The sequence below is a fragment of the Dasypus novemcinctus genome, chromosome 13 (assembly GCF_030445035.2).
Source record: "Dasypus novemcinctus isolate mDasNov1 chromosome 13, mDasNov1.1.hap2, whole genome shotgun sequence".
In the NCBI taxonomy this organism is placed as follows: Eukaryota; Metazoa; Chordata; class Mammalia; order Cingulata; family Dasypodidae; genus Dasypus; species Dasypus novemcinctus.
In genome coordinates this window covers 2,218,754-2,238,508 of record NC_080685.1, presented here as the reverse complement: position 1 = coordinate 2,238,508, position 19,755 = coordinate 2,218,754, and the positions used below count along the sequence as shown (strand labels likewise).

General features: G+C 43.3%; 1 protein-coding gene across 4 annotated transcripts in view; it reads left to right on the top strand.

Moving 5' to 3' along the window:
* CNST (consortin, connexin sorting protein) overlaps positions 1 to 18,788 on the top strand; it is a 95,189-nt gene extending 76,401 nt beyond the window's left edge. For 3 of the 4 annotated variants that reach the window (XM_058309392.2, XM_058309391.1, XM_023588679.3), the window contains 3 exons: positions 2,042 to 2,487; positions 13,271 to 13,406; positions 16,445 to 18,788. In XM_058309392.2, the coding sequence (XP_058165375.1) occupies positions 2,042 to 2,487; positions 13,271 to 13,406; positions 16,445 to 16,650 (788 nt within the window). In that variant the 3' untranslated portion in view covers positions 16,651 to 18,788. Of the gene's footprint in view, positions 1 to 2,041; positions 2,730 to 13,270; positions 13,407 to 16,444 lie in introns of all 4 variants that reach the window. The other variant, XR_011645346.1, reaches the window with a different exon arrangement.
* Positions 18,789 to 19,755: the final 967 nt, after the last annotated feature.

The following is a 19,755-nucleotide window of genomic DNA, read 5'->3' as shown; positions in this document are numbered from 1 at the left end:
TCCTTAGCTGGAAGCCCCAGCCTGGCCAGTTAACTGACTTGACTAATGTAAAGAAAATCATTTGGCACAACAAATTCTAAATCAACATCTATCATGTTTGATTTGGTGACTGAATATTTATTAAAATATATAACCTAAATTTTGTGTGACACCAAAAATAGACTGCAACTGATTTTATGATCCGCTCTTTGCACCTCAAGTCACCTACATTTTCCATAACTTCTTGTGTTGTTTCTAAAGAATGGAATGAAATAACCATGCCCAAGCTCTTTTGTAAATAATGTGTATCAGCTGTGGGTAGTCTTCATTTCTCACCGCTTAAGATCTCAGTTCATGTCGTGCGGTACCTACAGCGTTTGCATTTTGCCTCCTGCTTCCCGCTCACATAACAGCAGTTCAGCCTGACTCTGACTTTAACAGTCAGAGCTATTAAACAGTCTCATCTTGATTCTTTAGGACTTGGCCCTGTGCAGTTCAAAACCTTGAACACTTGAATGTCGTCTTACTCAAAGCTCTTCGCTGACTCCAGCCTCCTGGGAGCTGGGCATCCGGCCTGCTCTCAATTAAAGTTGTCCCCTCGAGCTCAGGAGCCCGGGTTGGCTTCTGTGGGGGGTGTGGAGGCTCCAGTAGGAGCCGCCGAGGAGGGGCTGGCACCCAAGTGCCCTGCTGGGTCCTCATGGGGACGGAACACCCTGTCCTCTGAGGCCGGCCCGCCCTGTGCATTCACAGTGCCTGTGGAACGGGCCCTCCGCCTCATTGACTCTCTCTAGCCAATGGACATGTTGGAGGGTGTCCTGGGCCCATGGACTGGGACCTTGTGGGAGAGGCTTGGCTCCCCTCCCACCCACAGTGGCCTTCCCTGCCCTTCCCTGCCCGCTGTAGCAGAGCAGGCTGTGACCAAGCAGGCGCCTTATCTCGGGCATGAAACGTTTCTTGCAGTCCTGCAAAGTTTGAGTCATTCTTTGGGGGAGGGCAGAGGGTCCTAAAGAGTGACCTGTGCCTTCCCCTGGCTTTCCTCAAGTGTCTGCATCAGTGTGGGGAGGCAGCACGGCTCCACCCGGCACCCCGGCTCCACCTGGCACCCCAGCTCCACCCGGCACCCCAGCACCTGGAATCAGAGCCTTTCTTTTGCTGTGGGTCTCAGTTGTCAGTTGATAATTATGAAATTAACCAAAGGTGAAAAGCCAAATGGAGCATAGTTACCACTTTATTTCACCATTGAGTTCTACTTTTGGCCCATTATTTGTACAAATTAAACAGTAAATGACTATTTTAAAAAGTTAAACCTTTCATGGCAGTGAGGACTGCCAAATAGAGTAATAAGCTGACAGTCATAAGTTAACTTCTATGTCATCCTCCACTTGTCCTGTGCCTTCCCGTTCAGTGCGTACACAAAGGTTCTCAGCTGTTCAGCTTTAGAATGGAAGAAAAATGTTTCAAATTAATTTTATTTAAAATAGAAATGGAAAGAAATGTCATAATTCAAACCCACTTCTGTCTGGTACCAAAGCTTAAGGTTTTTACTACTACACTTTGTTGCCTCCTGTTAAGAAGTTGCAAGTAATTTGCAAGTACATATATTAAGGATATTCTGCTTAAATAAATTTGAATAGAATAGATTTATGTTCCTTTGGTTTAGTCTTAGTAGATAAGAAGCTATTGTTTCTCATATTTTAAATTATAAATGTATTACTATATTGTATTATGTAAAAATATTTACAATATGCCATGTCTTAAATATATTGAAAATAATTTTTTAAACTTTAAAATATAAATTTAAATATGAAAAAAGATAAAGTTCAGAAGAATATCTTTTAAACCTTTGAAAATTGACTTAAAATTATAATGAAGACTAAATTATACTCTTTAACACTCTGTTGAGTAGTCTCTTCATTTTTGTATGTAAATGATTGTTTACTGAACACTTGGGGTGTTTTCCTCTACCCAAAGACAGTAGAAGTTCCATTCTCCTGGTCCCCTCTCTTCCCTTCTGTGCAGTGTCATTTCGACTCTTAAAGTAACTTTTCCCCTTTGTCTTCAGAGGGTGACGCCTGTCTTGACCAGGAACCCGGAGAAGAAGGCCACGTCTCCGCGGCGGCCGCGGCGCGGCTCCAGCAGGCGTGCGCCCCGCGCCGCCCCGCACCTGCCGGCGAGCGCGGCGAGGGGGAGCGCGGCGAGGGGGAGCGCGGCCGCGCCCAGGCCGCCCCCGCGCCGTCGGCCTGCGGGGCCTGCGGGGCGGCGCCCGGGGAGCGCCCCGCCGAGGAGGCCGGCACGGCGGGGGCCGAGCCCGCGCGGGGCCCGGGCGCGCAGAGGCTGCGCGAGGAGCTGCAGCTGCCGCTGCCCGCCGAGGCGCGGCCGCCCCAGCCCCGGCCCCGGCCCGGCGAGGGCAGACCGCGCGACGAGGACCGCTCCCCCGAGGAGACGCCGCCCTCCGACGACGGCTGCCTCTCCCTGGACGAGCTGGCCAAGCGGATAGAGATCGCGGAGGTGAGGGCGCTGCGGCACCGGCGCACCGGGCCCTGCCTCCTTCCCTGCGTCTCCCTCGGCTCGGACGCCGGGGAACTGGGCGGCGTCGGTCCCCGGGTGGTGGGAGTGGCACGCGGGGTGCGCGGCCTTAGCGGTTACACGCTGCTGCGAGGGGACAGCGGCACCACGGCTCGGTCGCCCGGGATCCTGGGGCCAACAGCAGGTGACTCCCCGTCTCTGCGCTCCTTCGTCCAGAAGGGAAGGTATAGTACATACCCTCTTTGTTGATACACAGGTCTTCAATTCTTTAAACCCTTCTAACAGAATGGAGGAAACATTTTAAAATGCAGTAAGACCAGGAGGTGCTAGGTGAATTCTTAAACTGCAAAGTTGCATATTGTAAGTTTTCTCTTTCTTACAGAATTGATTTTTAAGCCCTGGGTGTTAGCAGACTTTTAATACTTAATGCTTGACTCAGTCATAATATTGTATGTATTTCTGTTTTAAAGTTTCTGTAAAGAACATGAAACTAGCAATAATGAAGCTTATGAAAACAAAGGTCAAGATGACTGTTCTCCTTTGATATTACGATTAAAGTTTGGGAAAAGGAAAAACTAAAAGCCATACCAAAACCACAGTCCCTCCAGAAGGCTCCCTGGTGTAGTGGAAAGAGCAGGCTTTACCAGTGGGATGGCAGGAGTTCAAATGCTGACTCCACCAGTAAACAACCTCGTGAAGTTACTTTTTACCTCCCTAAGCCTCTGTTTCCTTACCTGAAAATAAAGATACTACCTTTCTTCTACATTTTATGCTTTTTCCAAGTTAGCATTAAAGCCCCACTTATAACCATTTTCTAGCTCATCATTATCTGAAAATATAACCTAAGCAGGGAAATGGAAAAGTAATGAAGCCAAAGTAGACAAGAAAAATATACATAGAAATAGAATCCTGTCAAAAACAAGATAATTTGCAATCCTTATGGCACTAGCTTTCTTTATTGCCACTTCCACAATTCTCTATGAACTACGATTTTTTTTCTTGACAAAATTTAAATAGAACTAAGAGTAATGCACTGCATTTAAATCAAGTATTTTATTATTTCCTTCTCCTGTTGATTTCAGCTAGACTGATGGTATAGGACGTTATCAAAACAGAGATCCCCCTATCCAGATCTTGCTACAATAATACGAAATAATATCTGACCATTTCTTTTGACACCAACAGTCAAGCTTAGGTATAGACTGTGAGGAAGGATTGGAGTGCTTCTGCCGGGTCTGCCTTCCTCACAGGACATTTTAAGCTGGGGATTAGCTGTTGATTTAATTAGCATTGTTGCTTTATGACTAAATGGAGTATCTCCCCTCAAACTCATAATGCCATGCTGATTTTCCTTACTCTGTTAACGGCTAGAGGTAGAAACTGCATGTGTTTAAATTTTAAAGTTGTCTTTTCCGTGAAGTTGCTTTTTATACATGATGGTCCCCTTTCCAAAAATGTTATTTGTCTATGGAGTTAAGCTGCTTTAAAATACCCCAAAAGCTGTGTATGGTCAACAGAACTAGTATACTTTCTTGTGATAACTCATCAGATTATTCAATATTTGCTTTCTGATGCCTACTCCCTTCTCCTTTCTGAGAAATATACTTTAATCAATCCAGCCTAACCTTGTCAGGAAAAGTGTTTAATATTTCAGAACTAAAAATCACTCCTACCATAATACCTAAGAATAGGGTTTTGGACTAAATAAAATTTCCCGGTAATAGTGGGTTTGCTTTTGAAGTGCAGTTTTAAAAAAAATCCAAACCTTGTTGTTTCATGCTTCCAGCAGAATTTTACAGAAGCTGCAGGAAGGAATCAAATGACGTCCTTGGCCTTTTGGGAGCGCTCTGCTGCACAACTGGCTGGTTTTGCTGGAATGGTTTTGAAATAGTCTTTATGCTGTTTTTGCTTTAGTGACCAGAGGCTACAGAGCATAATTTCTTCATAAGTAAATAATACTTAGAGCAGTATTTTCCATGGTTGACATAGCGCCGCGCCCTTCGGAACCGCTGAGGCCCAGAGATGCCGCTCAGCCTTGCTGTGCTGCCCTGCGGAGGGCTTCCTCTTCCCAACCCAGATCTTTCTCATCGTGTCCTTACCGGCTGCAGCTTTCCCCCACAGGCTCTACATCTGCTACCCTCTTTCTTTTATACGGTTTTCATTTTTTCCCTTTGTCTCTGCTTTCATTTCTTACCACTTCTGCATTACTCAGCTTTGTGTAGCTTGGTTTTGGCCATTGTTATCAGCCCATAAACAGATACATCACATAAAAAGTTACACAAAATCTAATAGAGAACACAAAATGTCTGTGTTAATACGATTCATTTGTATCAATACATGGAAAAAAGAAAGTTTTCTAGATTTGAAACTTTCTCAAAGCCATGAATAGTTTTGATAAGTAAAGAAATAACTTACTACCTGAGGTACTGCTGTTCTTTCTTATGCAGAAAGCAGCATGCAACATTATCATCAAAAGTATAATCACCAGTGCTTTTAAAAAGCATCAAAAGTAATTATATTCAGTTCGTAGATTTTTAAGGAGAAAAAACGGTTATCACTTATCTACTGTCTGGCAACAAGTTAGAGATCGACTCATTTATTCACTCATTCAGTAATTTTTTAAACAGTTTATTGCAGTAAATAATGTTACCTATGAAGTAGAACTTATTTTAAACATTTTTAAGTGTCCAATTTGGTGGCATTAATGACATTCACAGTGGTGTGCAACCATCACCACCATCCATTCCCAGAGCATTTTCATCACCCCAAATGAAACTCTGTGCCTATTGAGCACCAGCTCCCCATTCTCCTTCCCCCAGCCCCTGGTAGCCTCCCATCTCCCTCTGTTCCTGTTATTTTGCCTTTTCTAAATACTTTGTGTAAGTGAAATCATATGATACTTGTCTTTTGGTTTCTGGATTTTTCCCACTTATCACAGTTTCACAAGATTTATCCATGTCGTAGCATGTATCGAAATTTTATTCCTTTTTATAGCTGAATAATACTACATCTTACGGATATATCACATTTTGTTTATCCATTCATCTGTTGATGGGCACTTGGGTTGTTTCTACCTTTTGCCTGTTGTGCTGCTCTGAACATTTCTGTACAAGGGTTTGAATGTCTGTTTTCAGTTGTTTTGAGTATATATCTAGGTGTGGAATTTCTGGGTCATATAGTTGATGTTTAACTGTTTGAAGAAGTACTGAACTGTTTTCACAGCACGTGTACCATTTTACATTTCCACCAGCAGTGCATGAGAGTTCTAGTTTCTCCACATCCTTGCTAACACTTGTTATTTTCTGCTTTTTTTAAAAGCCATCCTAGCAGGTATAAAGCGGTATCTATCTTATTATGGTTTTGATTTACATTTCCCTAATGGCAGATGATGGTGAGCAACTTTTCATGTGCTAATAGGCTGTTTGTAGATCTTTGGAGAATTGTCAGTTTAAATCCTTTGCCATTTTCTTTTTTTTTTTTTAAGATTTATTTATTTTTTTTATTTCTCTCCCCTTCCACACCCCTCCCCCAATTGTCTGCTCTCTGTGTCCATTTGCTCTGTGTTCTTCTGTGTCCACTTGTATTCTTGTCAGCGGCACTGGGAATCTGTGTTTCTTATTGTTACGTCATCTCGCAGTGTCAGCTCTCCATGTGTGCGGCGCCATTCCTGGGCAGGCTGCGCTTTTTTCGCGCTGGGCGGCTCTCCTTACAGGGCACATTCCTTGCGCGTGGGGCTCCCCTACACGGGGGACACCCTGCATAGCATGGCAGTCCTTGCGCACATCAGCACTGTGCATGGGCCAGCTCATCACACGGGTCAGGAGGCCCTGGGTTTGAACCCTGGATCTCCCATGTGGTAGACGGATGCCCCATCTGTTGGGCCAAATCCACTTCCCTGCCCATTTTCTAATTGGGTTGTTTGTCTTTTTGTTGTTGAATTGTAGGATTTCTTTATATATTCTGGATGTTAAACCCTTATCACATATATGGCTTACAAAAATATTCTCCCATTCCAAAGGTCATCTTTTTACTTTCTTGATAATGTCCTTTGCACAAAAGTGTTTAATTTGGGAAAGTGCCGTTTATCTCTTGTTTTCTTCTGTTGCTCGTACTTTGGGTGTCATATTCTAAGTATCACTAAACCCAAGGTCATGAAGATTTACTGTTATGTTTTCTCCCAGGAGTTTGATAGTTTAAACTCTCATGTTTAGATCATTGATCCATTTTAAGGTAATTTTAGTGAATATTGTATATAGTGTGAGATAGGGGTCCAACTTCATTCCTTTGCATGTAGAAATTTCAGGTTTTCTAGCACCATTTGTTGAAGAACTAGTCTTTTCCCCCAGTGAATACATTGATTCAGTAATTTTTTAGTGCCTTCCATTGTATTATAGATGCAGTGGTTAAAAGTACTGACAAGGAGCCTGCAGTCTAACTTTAAGTGGTTCATCTCTTTGCTGAATCTGAGTTCCCATTTTATGGCAAAAGATGAAATTTTATTTTATTACTTAGATAATACTGAAATCCTTTTAATGTCAGATTCCTGACTTCCTTCACTCCAAGGGGTCAATCTAATAATAGAAAGAAATGAAATGGCTTTTTCAATTTTAGGGGAGAAGGGTCCCATGTCTTTCTTGCTTAGAGTTTTGAGATTTTTTTTAACACTCTACAGATTAAACCAAACATATCTGCAGGGCCAGATCTAACACATAGACTATTAGTTTACCACCCCTGCTATGTTACATTTTTTACCCTTTCGGTCAGCCCCATCCCAGGCTTCCTTTGGCTGGCGGGTGTCCGGGACCCTGAGAGTCTGGCCTCCTCTCCTTCATGGACTGCTGTTCCTTTGTTCTCTGCCTTTGCCACAGTCAGCCCCGCCTCCCCGCTGATCTTTACCTTCTGTCAGCTCTGCTCTGGACGGATGTACTTCCTTCCCTCTCATCTCTTTCTACCCACCCTCAAGAGCTAGGCATTCCTCCTCGGCTGTAGAGCGTCAAGCGCGTGCCTGGCGCAGGTTGCACACTCAGGACACACCAGCTGCTGGTGTGACTCCTCATCACTGAAGGCCCCTGGGCGCCTCTGACCTGCAAGTGCATGAGGGGCTCGAGCACCTCTCTCCTTGAAGTCTTCTCAGCTGTAGCATCTCTTGTGTATCAGACACACATTTTGCCTTTTGCAGCTGAACTGCAAGCTTCACAAGGGGAGGGATCTTGTTGGATCCGCCTTCTGCTCTCCAAAACCCATCCCGACGGTTGTAAATAACAGACATTTGTACAGTGTCACATGCAGTCAGTGTCTCGCGGCCTGATTGAGTGATTGATGAATCAGGCAGCATCCCATTCAGAAAGTGAAGGGAGCCCCACTGAGGAAGTGGAGAGGGGGCTTCTCTGCGGTGAGTGCAGAAGCAAGTACGGGGAACGCTCCACTTGGCTGGCGTAAGTCTCCATGTTATGTGTAGGGATCTTACAAAGTGGGGCAGGTGCACACTGGTCAGTGTGGTGTCCTGGTCCCTTCTCACAAGCCATCTCTACTGGACCGAAACAGGTTTTTCACCAGGTGTTGCTTATCAGCAGTTGTGTAGGATGCCTTCCATTGTTCCATTTTCTCCGAAAGCCCCTGCAGTCAAGTGTTTGTGTCTTCTGGAAAAGCCCTCTTCCAGAAGGGTCACTGCCATTTTATTTTACTTAACAACAGGCTCTTTTTCCCAGGTTCACTTAGGAAAATAAATAGCCTTTAAAAAGAGTTGGTTTTGATTATTTTACAGAAAAAGTTATGTTTTTCACATAAATGTATGATAGGTGCTATCTATGCATAAATCACACATTCATCTACTCCTTGGGGCGTTTATGGACAACCTGCTGTATTCTAGGCACTGGGAGATACCAGTGGTCCCAGATCCAGTTCCTGCTCTCACGAAGCTGTTTTCTAAAAGGAGAGACACGTATTAAACAAGTCCCCATAAAAATATATAGTAGAGGGAAATGGACTTGGCCCAGTGGTTAGGGCGTCCGCCTACCACATGGGAGGTCCACGGTTCAAACCCCGGGCCTCCTTGACCCGTGTGGAGCTGGCCCATGCGCAGTGCTGATGCACGCAAGGAGTGCCGTGCCACGCAGGGGTGTCCCCCGCGTAGGGGAGCCCCACGCGCAAGGAGTGCGCCCCGTAAGGAGAGCCGCCCAGCACGAAGGGAAGCGCAGCCTGCCCAGGAATGGTGCCGCCCACACTTCCCATGCTGCTGACAACAACAGAAGCGGACAAAGAAACAAGACGCAGCAAATAGACACAGAGAACAGACAACCGGGGGAGGGGGGATTTAAATAAATAAATAAATCTTTTATATATATATATATATATATATATATATATATAGTAGGGAAGCAGACTTGGTCCACTGGATAGGGCGTCCGCCTACCACATGGGAGGTCCGGGGCTCAAACCCCAGGCCTCCTTGGCCCATGTGGAGCTGGCCCATGCACAGTGCTGATGCACGCAAGGAGTGCCCTGCCACGCAGTGGTGTCCCCACGTAGGGGAGCCCCACGTGCAAGGAGTGTGCCCTGTAAGGAGAGCCGCCCAGCACGAAAGAAAGTGCAGCCTGCTCAGGAATGGCGCTGCACACACGAGGAGCTGACACAACAAGATGACACAACATAAGAGACACAGATTGCCGGTGCCGCTGATAAGGATAGAAGTGGTCACAGAAGAACACACAACAAATGGACACAGAGAGCAGACAACTGGGGGGGAGAGGGGCGGGAAGGGGAGAGAAATAAATAAAAAATAAATCTTAAAAAAAAAACTTTATATATATATATAGTATACTTTCAGATGAATATCTGAACATATAAAGAAATTTAAGCTGCTTAAAAGGCTACGGAGAGACTGAACTGGCAGGTAGGGTGGAGGCGGAGGCTCTTTCATCCAGGGTGCTGAGGAAGGCGTCTCGGCAGCCCGGGAGAGAGCAGGGGGGCCCGTGCCCCTGGGGACGATGGTGGAAAGTGCAGGCAGAAGAGCAGGCCAGCACCAGTCACTGGGCATGCAGGCGGGGGAACGTGTGGGGCTGCCTTCCAGCTGGGTTGCCATTAGCTTTAATATCTCTTAATTAGGGTGATATATAAGACAAGGTTTTGTTGCTAAGGCATAAACTGCTTTCAGAAAGCAAAAGAAACATTAGGTTTATTAGAAAGTTCTTTTCATCTCATTTTAATTGTAATAAATATTACAACATATGGCACCAAATGAAAATTTACTAGTCATAGAAAAGACCTTTTCATATTAGGACAAGAGCTCTGGCCTTGTGTTTGTATTTGGACTTGGCTAGTTACTGGCTCTGCACACCCCAGCTAGTCACGTAAGCTCTCAGAGCCTGGTTTCTTCGTCTTTACAGTGGGGCTGTTACGCCTTTCTAAGGGATTGTAAGGATTAAATATGACACATTCTATAAATGTCTTTACATAAAGTATACACATTCACTAAAGTTTAGTTCTTATTCTAAAGAAAGGAACAGAGAACATCTATTTGTTCCTTCAGTGAAGAACAGTGATAAATTTAACATGTGCTTTTATAGTGAGATTTAAGGTATTTATAATACGCTGATACGACTTTTGAGTGTTAATCCTCAATTTAGTTTGGGACCAAGCATGTGTTCTTGTTAAAAATTTTCCTATCTTTGAACTTATCTTATGGATTGAATTAAGCCAACATCATTCAAAGAATATTCTGTGATATGTATTTTTTCCTTTAATTTTTTGAGGAGGCAATTCTAACAGCAATACCTCTGAATATTTTCCTTGTCACAGTAGGATTTAATTTTCCAGTAGAACTGCAAGAAAAAAAATTTTTTTTTTTCCTTTGGCAACCGTTTCATTCTTAAAACGCTGCTGAGCACGATCGTGGGTGTTGAAGGCAGGTTCTGGAGGAACAAGGCGTTGCAGACCCGGAAGACAAAGCAGGTGTCTGCACAGGGAGCGCCACAGATAACAACCGCGCTAATCTCAGCTCAGGCGTTCTTTCTGTTCTCAGTGGAAGGGCTTGGTATATTTTGTTTGGGTAAGGAAGGAATTTGGTAATTGAAGTGGGAAATTAAATTTAATTTTTTTTTTAAGATTTTAAAATTCTTAAGCTTTTACTGCAGACAAAAAAAAAATAAAAACACAAAACATAAAATTTGTTTTTTAAAGAGAAGTTTGAGGAGACACATTTCTGTGTGCCCTAAATCAACTCCCAACTTATTTAGAAAACTTGGCAGTCTTTTGAGTGAGACCCCCACTCAAGACTGTGATCTTTCCTGGCTCTCCTGCTGTTCTACCATAAAATTTAGGCACATTCCACCAAAGTTGTTTCTAAAGCTCTTCAAGTCCACTACCCCGCCGTGTCAGTAGTACTGCTGCTGCTGTATTCCAAGCCCTCTGCCCTCCGAGAGACAGAGGGTGATGCTCACATCTGCCACTGCCACCGCTCCTCTGGGAGCCTGAGCTCGTCCCCCAGCCCCTGCTCTCCATCTGCAGGCCCAAAGGGCAGTGACCAGACACGCAGGAGGCAGGGGAGAGAAATACTGAAATGAGCACACTTTCCCTTCCGACACTAGGACAGGCCCTGCTTAGAAACAAGGGTGCGGTGGGAGAGGAAGGAAAAGGAAATACAAGATGTGGTTAGATTTTTAACCGAGAATTAAGGGATGGGGTGGGGGTGGGGGGTCAAAACAAAATGTTGGTCCATCCCACACAATTGCTTACGCTCTCTGCTTCTTCCCTCTGTCAAAAAGTGGCCGAAGTTCGCTGCTGCCGGTGGTGCATCAGGCGAGGCCCTGGGCAAGGCTTGGGCCCCGCGCGGGCGCGGGCTCCCAGCCGCTGCGTAGGACGGGCCAGGCCCGGGACCGCACGCCCAGCCCCCGCGTGGCTTCAGTAGCTGCTGTCAGACCTTCCACCTCCTTTTCTTCATATTTGCAATGTCTTTTTATTTACGATTTGTGTTTGTTTCTTGAGTTTACGGATTCATTCTTCATATCAAAAAGATATGTACTTAACAGTAATTCTATTGTAGGGCTCTCCTGGGAACTGGTCTTTATGAGAGTATTATTCCCAGGTAGGCAAAGCAACTTGGAAGCTCCCAGACTGGGTAAATTCTCTGTTGTTAAATGTACAACTTTATTTTATGGAGAAAATAGGGAATAAATCTATGAAAACCCCCTCTTTATTTTTAACCTTTACTAAAAATAAAAAGAATACCAATGATACATCCTTAATTCATACTAATATATTCATTAAAATGAATTTCCATTTTCCAGTGCCTCTAGAAACTTATTAGAACTTCTTTCCCTCTCAGTTTCAGCAAGGTGTTATAAAATCATTTTTCTTCATTGCATAAATATATGTAGGGACTCTAAAGATTCAAAAAATTATTCCTGTGCATATTTGTACTTAGCGTTTTAATGTCACTGAAGTGCTTTATTTTTCTCAGAACAAGTACATCTGAAATACATATTTCCTATAAAAAGAATAAATTGCTGACTTACTATTGATTTTTTTTTTTTTTTTTTTGAGATAATGGTTTCATCAGACTCATGTCCAGGAATGCCCAGTAGAAGACTGTATTGAGTTATTTGTCCCTAAAAGCTTGAGTTATAAAAAGAACTGGTAGAATCTGTAATATTTATGCATAGCACGTCTTCAGAGATGGCCAGCGGAAACTGGAAATCCAGGGAAGTATTTTATGCTGTTGATGAGATAAGTGGCATGGCAGGCATGCCTCAGCGTGGCCCTGGCCTCTGTAGGGCGAGGCCACAATGCCCCCTGTGTCATCACCCGCAGCGCGGAGCAGGCAGCAGCTCAGAGCAGGCAGCCCCTCAAGGCAGCGCCCGCCTGCAAGCAAGGCCCCTGCGCCCAGCCCCGCTCCACGGAGGGCTCCTCTTCGTGCGCTGCCTAAGCCACGGAGTCTCATAGGCCTCGATGGCAAGGGTTTTTGTTTTTTCTATTGAGTAAGGGGTAGGGCATCAGCAAGAGAGAGGTGGCCCATGTGAAAACCAGGCGAGAAAGGGGTAGCGGTGGGGGTGGGGGCCTCTTGGACGGCAGACGTCTTCCGTAAGGGCTGCTGCTCAGCTCTGCCGGTACACAGGCAATGGGTCTCGTGTGTTCCAAAAATAGCCAGTGGGCCTTTGGCCGCCTGCCACCATTTGCTGTCCCTGGTAAACTGGCTCTGAGAGAAATTCTAGAGAAGAAATCCTTAAAGTATTTTGAGTGGTAGAGCATTATTTGAGTAAGTGCACAGCTTCTCAGAGGAACTGGGGACAACTCATTTTGTTGTTCATTGTTTGGTATCAAATGTTTTTAAAGTCTCACATGTTCATTTCTTAAAAATTACTGGTGAATGAAAAAGCAGAGGTAGATTATAAAACCTCTCTTGTAAAGCAAAATGCAGTGCTAATGATGACCAAAGAGGAGCTATAAATGATCATTTTACAGATGTCTTAAGAGGAAAGTTACGCTCTAAAGCAAAGCAGTTAAGAGTAGCTTGGTATCTCCTGATTCCCAGTGCACTGCGCGCTGTTCTCACTGCCTGCCCCAGGACTCAGTTCAAGATTTTAGGATTGTGTATTTGGCAGTCATCTGGGAGTGAAGGTTTTTAATGATTAACTGTGATGTTTGTTTCTATAAGAATTGGATATACCTGTCATAAAAACTGCCTGTTGAGTTGACTTAACCTTTTTACACTTAGAAGGAAACTGTCAGTTTGTCCCACCGTAAGATAACAGACAGTTCTCTCTGACAGGTGGTTCCTGCTGAAGGCTTAGTGTCTATTTTAAAGAAGAGGAGCGATAGTGTAGGAAATCATTCTGCCCAAATGCAACAGAAACCATCCAAGCGAAGAGTGAGATTCCAAGAGATAGAAGATAACCTGGATCAAGGTAAGCTGCCAGCACTGTGTCTTGCACAGAGTTGTCATTGTTGGCTGAAAGAATGAATTCATGTCTGATAGGATGCTTGGTAACAATTTAGAAAAGGATATATGGACTTAGTTGTTTATCTACCACAAGAGAAATGCAGAAAACCAAACAATACTCAGTTCTTAATTATTTGTAACTATTTTGTTTGCTCAAATAAGGAAGCAAGTTACAAAATTCAACTCTTGGCCACCCTCTGCCGCTTAGTCCCCAGCTTCCTTGTGTAGTGAGCCCACTGTTTTCTTTTCAGTGCCTGACTAATAATTTATTGGTGTGGAAAATTTTGTGGATTACAAATAGATTCCTTTGGTGATCTCTTCTTGACTCTCTGGAAAAACAGTATGTCTCCATAGCGGCAATATGATATTGTCGCTGTTTTTGAGTCTTTGCTCCTGAAATTAGGACTTAAGGTAATTACGTGTTGCAAACAGCACCGCCTGAAGCTGTGCCCTAGATAAATGAGGGTAAATGGAAGTGTCAGCACTGCTCCTTATATATAAGCTGGTTGCATTGTTTAAGTAAAGAGAAGACCAAAACAGTGTAACTGCAGAGCTATTCCTTCTGAGCATGACGTAAGGAAGTGATAGTGGTGGAGGCTTCTGAATTTTTAGTTATAAAGTTGTAGGGTCCTTGGGAGTAATCTCTTCTGAGCCCCTCGTTTTACTTCTGCACCTAACTGGTGACATCACAGTCTTCTCCAGAGGAAGTGCTTAATTCTGTTTTTGCACTAACTTGACCAGAATCATTGCTTCCTGTGGGCAGCTACCTGCCGGACACTCAGCCTTGGTCTCTGAGCTTTTAACTTGTAAGAGGCTCAGTTTCATCATCTTTAACTAAGGACACTAATACCTGCATGACATACCTCATGGGGCTGAAGACCATGTAAAATACTGTGTATGAATTTATTTTGAAAATTGTCAATCTTCATGTAAATGCTTGGTGATGGTGATGGTTTATTCACAAACTCTCTAGCTTACTCAGTGTTTTCTGAAACCTCACATTCTGACAGAATCTTCCTTAAGGGGCCAGTTCTTCCTCTAACTCAGTGTTATCCAATAAGAAATTTAACACAAGCCACATAGGATTTTAAATTTTCAAGCAGCATCATTAAAACTCATTAAAAATTTTTAATTATTTTATTTTACTTAGTATATCAAAAATATTATTTCAACTTTTAATTAATATAAAAAAAAGTTACTTAGACATTTTATATTCTTAATTACATGAAGTCCTCAAAATCTGGTATGTATTTTGTTCTTATAGCACATCTCCATTTGAACCGGCCACATTTCAAGTGCTTAACAGCCACATGTGACTTACAGCTTCCACATTGGACAGTGCAGCTCTAAACAGATTCAACACTTGTAGATAAAATAAACAAAATAGATGTTTTTAAATATTTAAACTGTATTTAAATATTTACATATGAATATGATAATGGAAAAAATTTGGAAAGACATGTAAAACAAGTGGTCAACATGGATTAAGGGGGTAAGAGGAAGTCATGCCACAAAAAGAAAAGAGACGAAAAGGCTGAACTGACAGAAACAAGAAGGGTCATTTAATTTATATAAAAATATATGTGCATATGTAGGCAGAAACTCTTTAAAAGTGTAAGTCACAGAAAGTATGGTTATATAATCCTCTTTGAATAGAAATCCTGAATCTGAGTGTGCGTGCTGGCAGCGTTGAGCAGTGTAGTGTGGGCGGGAGGGGAACATGAACGGGGGAGGCGAGAGGGGAGTCTCTTAAAACTCTAAGGTCCTCTTGGTGTGAATTTGTCCAGAGAGAAATATGCGTGTATTACTGTAAAATCTTCCAAATAAAATCTTTTTGGTTTATATTAGATTTTGTTTAAAAAAAAAAAATTTACCATGAAGTAATACATGCTAATCATGAAAAAATTCAGACAGTAATGAAGTAAAAAATGTAAGTCCCTCAGCCACACATGTGCATTTGTGTGGGTATACATACTGACATTTGTGCACGTATTTTAATTTAACAGGATGGGTCATAACTTACTGTTATATAAGTTCTTTTTTAACATACCCATGAGTCTTAAAAGAGCTTTCTGTGAAAGAACGTACTAAATGTACTTCCTTGTTTTATACAGTTGCACAGGATTTCACTGCTTATATATATATGATGCCATGCATTGTGCAGATCTCTAGGCTGGTTCCTAAAGTGGATTTGCTGGGCTGACTGTAAAGTCTGGACGGCTCCGTTGGCCTGAGCAGGCCTGGTTTACACTGTCGCTGCTGCATCGCATCCAGCCCACGTTCTTTTACTCTCAAAAGTGTCCCAGTTTGCAGGATAATTTACTTTTAAATTTTAAATTGTCAAATTACCTTCCAAAAAAGGTTTCTGTATACCTCATCATACTGTAGAGTATGAAACTCTTTAGTCTTTTTCAAATTTTTAAAAACTTTTCTTTATTTATGAATATGATCATTAAGATTTTCACCAAAGAATATTTTCTTCAATGTAGAAAAACAAACATGCCAGAGCTGTTAAGCAAAATAAAAAGAAATCGTTGCATTAGGTAGAACTTCACTGTTATATTAAATAAGAATAAATTTGAATATTACTAAGGTGCAAATAAATCCCACCTAGGACTTTTTATTGTTTCATTTCTAATTAACGTCACTCTAAGGTGGTCCGATGATGTGTACTCCAAAGATGTTATGATAGTGAGGTTATAATCCAAACTCCAAAATAATGCTGTGGGTACGTCAGAGAGTTGCTACCCCTTTTTCACGGAAGGGGTTGTATATGTCGTATAAATGAGCTAGTTTTAATTTTAGCATTCAAAGCTCCACAAATATGTATCTTTGTGGTAACCGGTAGGTCTTTGCAAAGAGTTTTTAGTTGCACTGGTTTTCCGACAATATCTCCAGTCCTTAGAGCACTGAAAGTAGGAATGTCTACTGTTAATCAGATGTGAGGATTTCCATTTTGATGTCCTTTTAACCTTACTCTGACCTCTTGTTCTGTGTTTGCAGATGAAGTTGGAGGTGGTTCCTGCATTTTGCTGATCTTGCTGTGCCTAGCAACTGTTTTCCTTAGTGTTGGAGGAACTGCATTGTACTGTGCTTTTGGTGACATAGAGTCACCTGTTTGTACAGATTTTGCAGACAACGTGGACTTCTATTACACCAAGATAGTGCAGGGAATGGCAGAACTCAAACACTGGCTCTACCTCTCCTAGTGACATTTAAGAGGGACAGGATGATGGCAGCGAGCATTGAAGATGTGGAACTTTCTAGACAGCTCTTGTTCCAGCCCCAGGACGTCGACAGTGAACCATCAGCGTCACACGGCAGGCAGAGGAACTGTTAGAATAACCCCTGCAATAAGGCGCGTGTAGGTCTGAGCGGTGCGAGGGGAGGGATGGCCTTTGGAGAGCATCGCTTTCTCCTCTTCGCCTCCTGGGGACCTGAGGTGCAGTGAGCAGAATTAAACCAGGCAAGCGTGTACTCGTGCTATTTTTAGCCACCCTGTCAAGTAATGGTTAAAGGACACTTTTGGTTTCCTTTTATTGGTCCAAAGATAATGCTTCCACCATCACGCAATAAGTTTGTGTATATTCACGAGGCGTTACCTTATGGTTTCAATGTCGTTTTTACTTAACTTTGGGAGCTGTGTAATTTGTTTTGTGCATTATTTCCAGATTTGTTCTCCATTTGTGAGATATGTATATGAGTGTATTATAGGCAGTTATCATGAGCAAATACCCAGCACAGAATACAAAGTTTATTTTTGTTCTCCTAACAACTCTTATTGATGTGCAGGCACAAATCTTCTAAGACTGCTTCCCTTTAGAACTGATGAATTTTAGAAGTCTCTGTCCTTAAGTGAGAAACTGACAGATGCGTGGCAGTGAGCCTGGTCCTCTCCCGGGGGACGGTCACGGCCTGGGGCCGCCCCCAGCCTCCCGCGCCTCCGGCAGCCACAGTCGTCATGGATGTCCAGTGCTGCCCGATGTGCTGGACGCGGCTCAATTCAGCACACGCCGCCTGAGCACCTGTTACGTTCAGAGAAAGAGTGTAATGAAGACTTAGTTCCTGCTCTAGCTGTTTTCATTAAATTGGCAAGCAAAATTAAATCACCGTATGTAACTCAGTGTTACCAGATCGTGCGTTCTGATGTTGCAATGTGCATTCACATCATGGGCTTGATTTAGATCTATTATGGGTTCACTAAGCGAAAATTCAATCATGTCTTACGTTAGTAAGGCGGCGTGTCCTTCTCTAAGGTACAGCAGTCTAACACTGAGGAAGCCTTGCTTTGGCTTTCATGTCATAGGCAGCATTTCTTTTTTAAACTCATGATTTATCCGCAAGTGATCATTATTTCATTTTTCTTTGTTAGGACCATTTGAAAGAAAAAGGGAGAAGTTACTTCCTAGTAATTTCCTGTTACTGGCTGGCACAGTACCTCCCTTGGTGTTCCTGATTATTTATTTAGATTAAATGAATTTTTAAAGGACTTTTTATAAGTTGGAAGTCTGTTGCTGAGCATGCATTCGGGTATCACAATGCTAGGTATTTAATTACTGTGTTTTTAGTGTTTTGATTTTGTCATTTGAGTTCAGTGTGGTTATAGGCTTCTTTGTTCCTAAATTGATGTTTTATTTTCACTTACACTGTTTGACTTGTCTGCATCATGTCACCATAAACTAATATTTTCAAAGGTTATAAATCAAAGATATTTATTTAGAAGCATATAAGATATTGAAATCTAGATTCCTTATACTTAAGGCTGATTTTATTAGAAGATTATTTTAATGTTCTATTATAAATTTTAAGAATTTGTATTCAAACTGTATGTAAACGTCGATGGTACTGGTTCTCAGTGGTGCTCTGGGCCGCTCGCTGTCGGCTGGGAGGGGCGTCCTTCGGTTCTAGCTGTGAGTTTGGTGATGCTTGTTGCCGCGGCTCTGTGCCCACCTCCGCCCACCCCTTCTGGGTCACATTGGAGTCCTGTGTAATGTGCCACAGGCCGCTTCTGCTGAAACGAGTGTTCCCTGGGAACCTTTCACTGACGTGAAATTCAGAAGACAGCGCCTTGGTAGAAGGGGCCCCCTGAGTCCCAGAGAAACACGTGTGGGGTGGCGAGGTGCACTCTTGACTTGAAAAACCAGGGCACCTTTTAGACATGTGATAGTCAAGTACTGCATGATTGGAGTAATTCCACCTGGGTGATGAAAATTCATCTGATCTTACTAAAATGTAGTTCTGTCATTTGAAAGTACTGACAACTATTTGTAACTAATCGTATCTTCCTTAAGAACTGTATCTGAGGGTGTCAAATTGAGCTTGTAATTTAAAATCTACACCAACAAAAGTGTCTCAGAGAATTTATTTGGACCCTTGGGTGCAGAGAAAAAGTGCAAGAAAGTGAAAGTAAAACCATTTCCGGGGTGCGTCTGGCCCCACAAGCGGATGGGCGCCCTCTCTTCTGCAGATGTCCCTAAACAGAGCCTCCTCTGCCTGTAAAATGCCACCCCCTCCTGCCTGACCGTACTTGAAATTTCCCTTTAGATTTAAAACTCAGAGTCTTCGGAGAGGTTGACCTTATTGAGCAATGAATTTATGTACTAGGTGCAGAAAGGGTTTGAAGTCTGAAGGTGGGGCCTGTTTGGGAAGGACAGATGTGAGTGGAGTCTTGCTGGGACCCAGGAGGGTTAGGGGGGCAGGGGCAAGTTAAAAGAGGGAAGGTGGGGAAAGAGCGGAGAAGTCCTTTAACTCTTAATCTGTTTTGCTGACCCAGGCCTTGTAGAATTTACTCCTAATCCAGAGAGAAACAGTTTGTTCCTTTGCACTGACATGACCTGTATAACAGTTCATTTCTGCGGGGCCAGTCACTGGAGCTCTCATTGTAGACGGCTTTGCACAGTGTTGTACGTAGTGCTTTCACGTTGATGCATTGGACGCCTGAGTTGGTAAACACCCTTCCCTCCAGCCAGGTCTAACTGCCAGCTCCATTGTACTTGCCATTCTCTCTCGTGTTTCCTCCAACCTCAAGAAGAAAAGAGGGGCGGCGGACTTGGCCCAGTGGTTAGGGCGTCCGTCTACCACATGGGAGGTCCACGGTTCAAACCCCGGGCCTCCTTGACCCGTATGTAGCTGGCCCAGGCGCAGTGCTATGCGCGCAAGGAGTGCCGCATGCCGCTGACAACAACAGAAGCAGACAAAGAAGAAGGCGCAGCAAATAGACACAGAGAACAGACAACCGGAGTGGGTGGGGGAGGGAAGAGAAATAAATAAATAAATCTTTTTTAAAAAAGAAGAAAAGAGGGATTCTTGGCTTT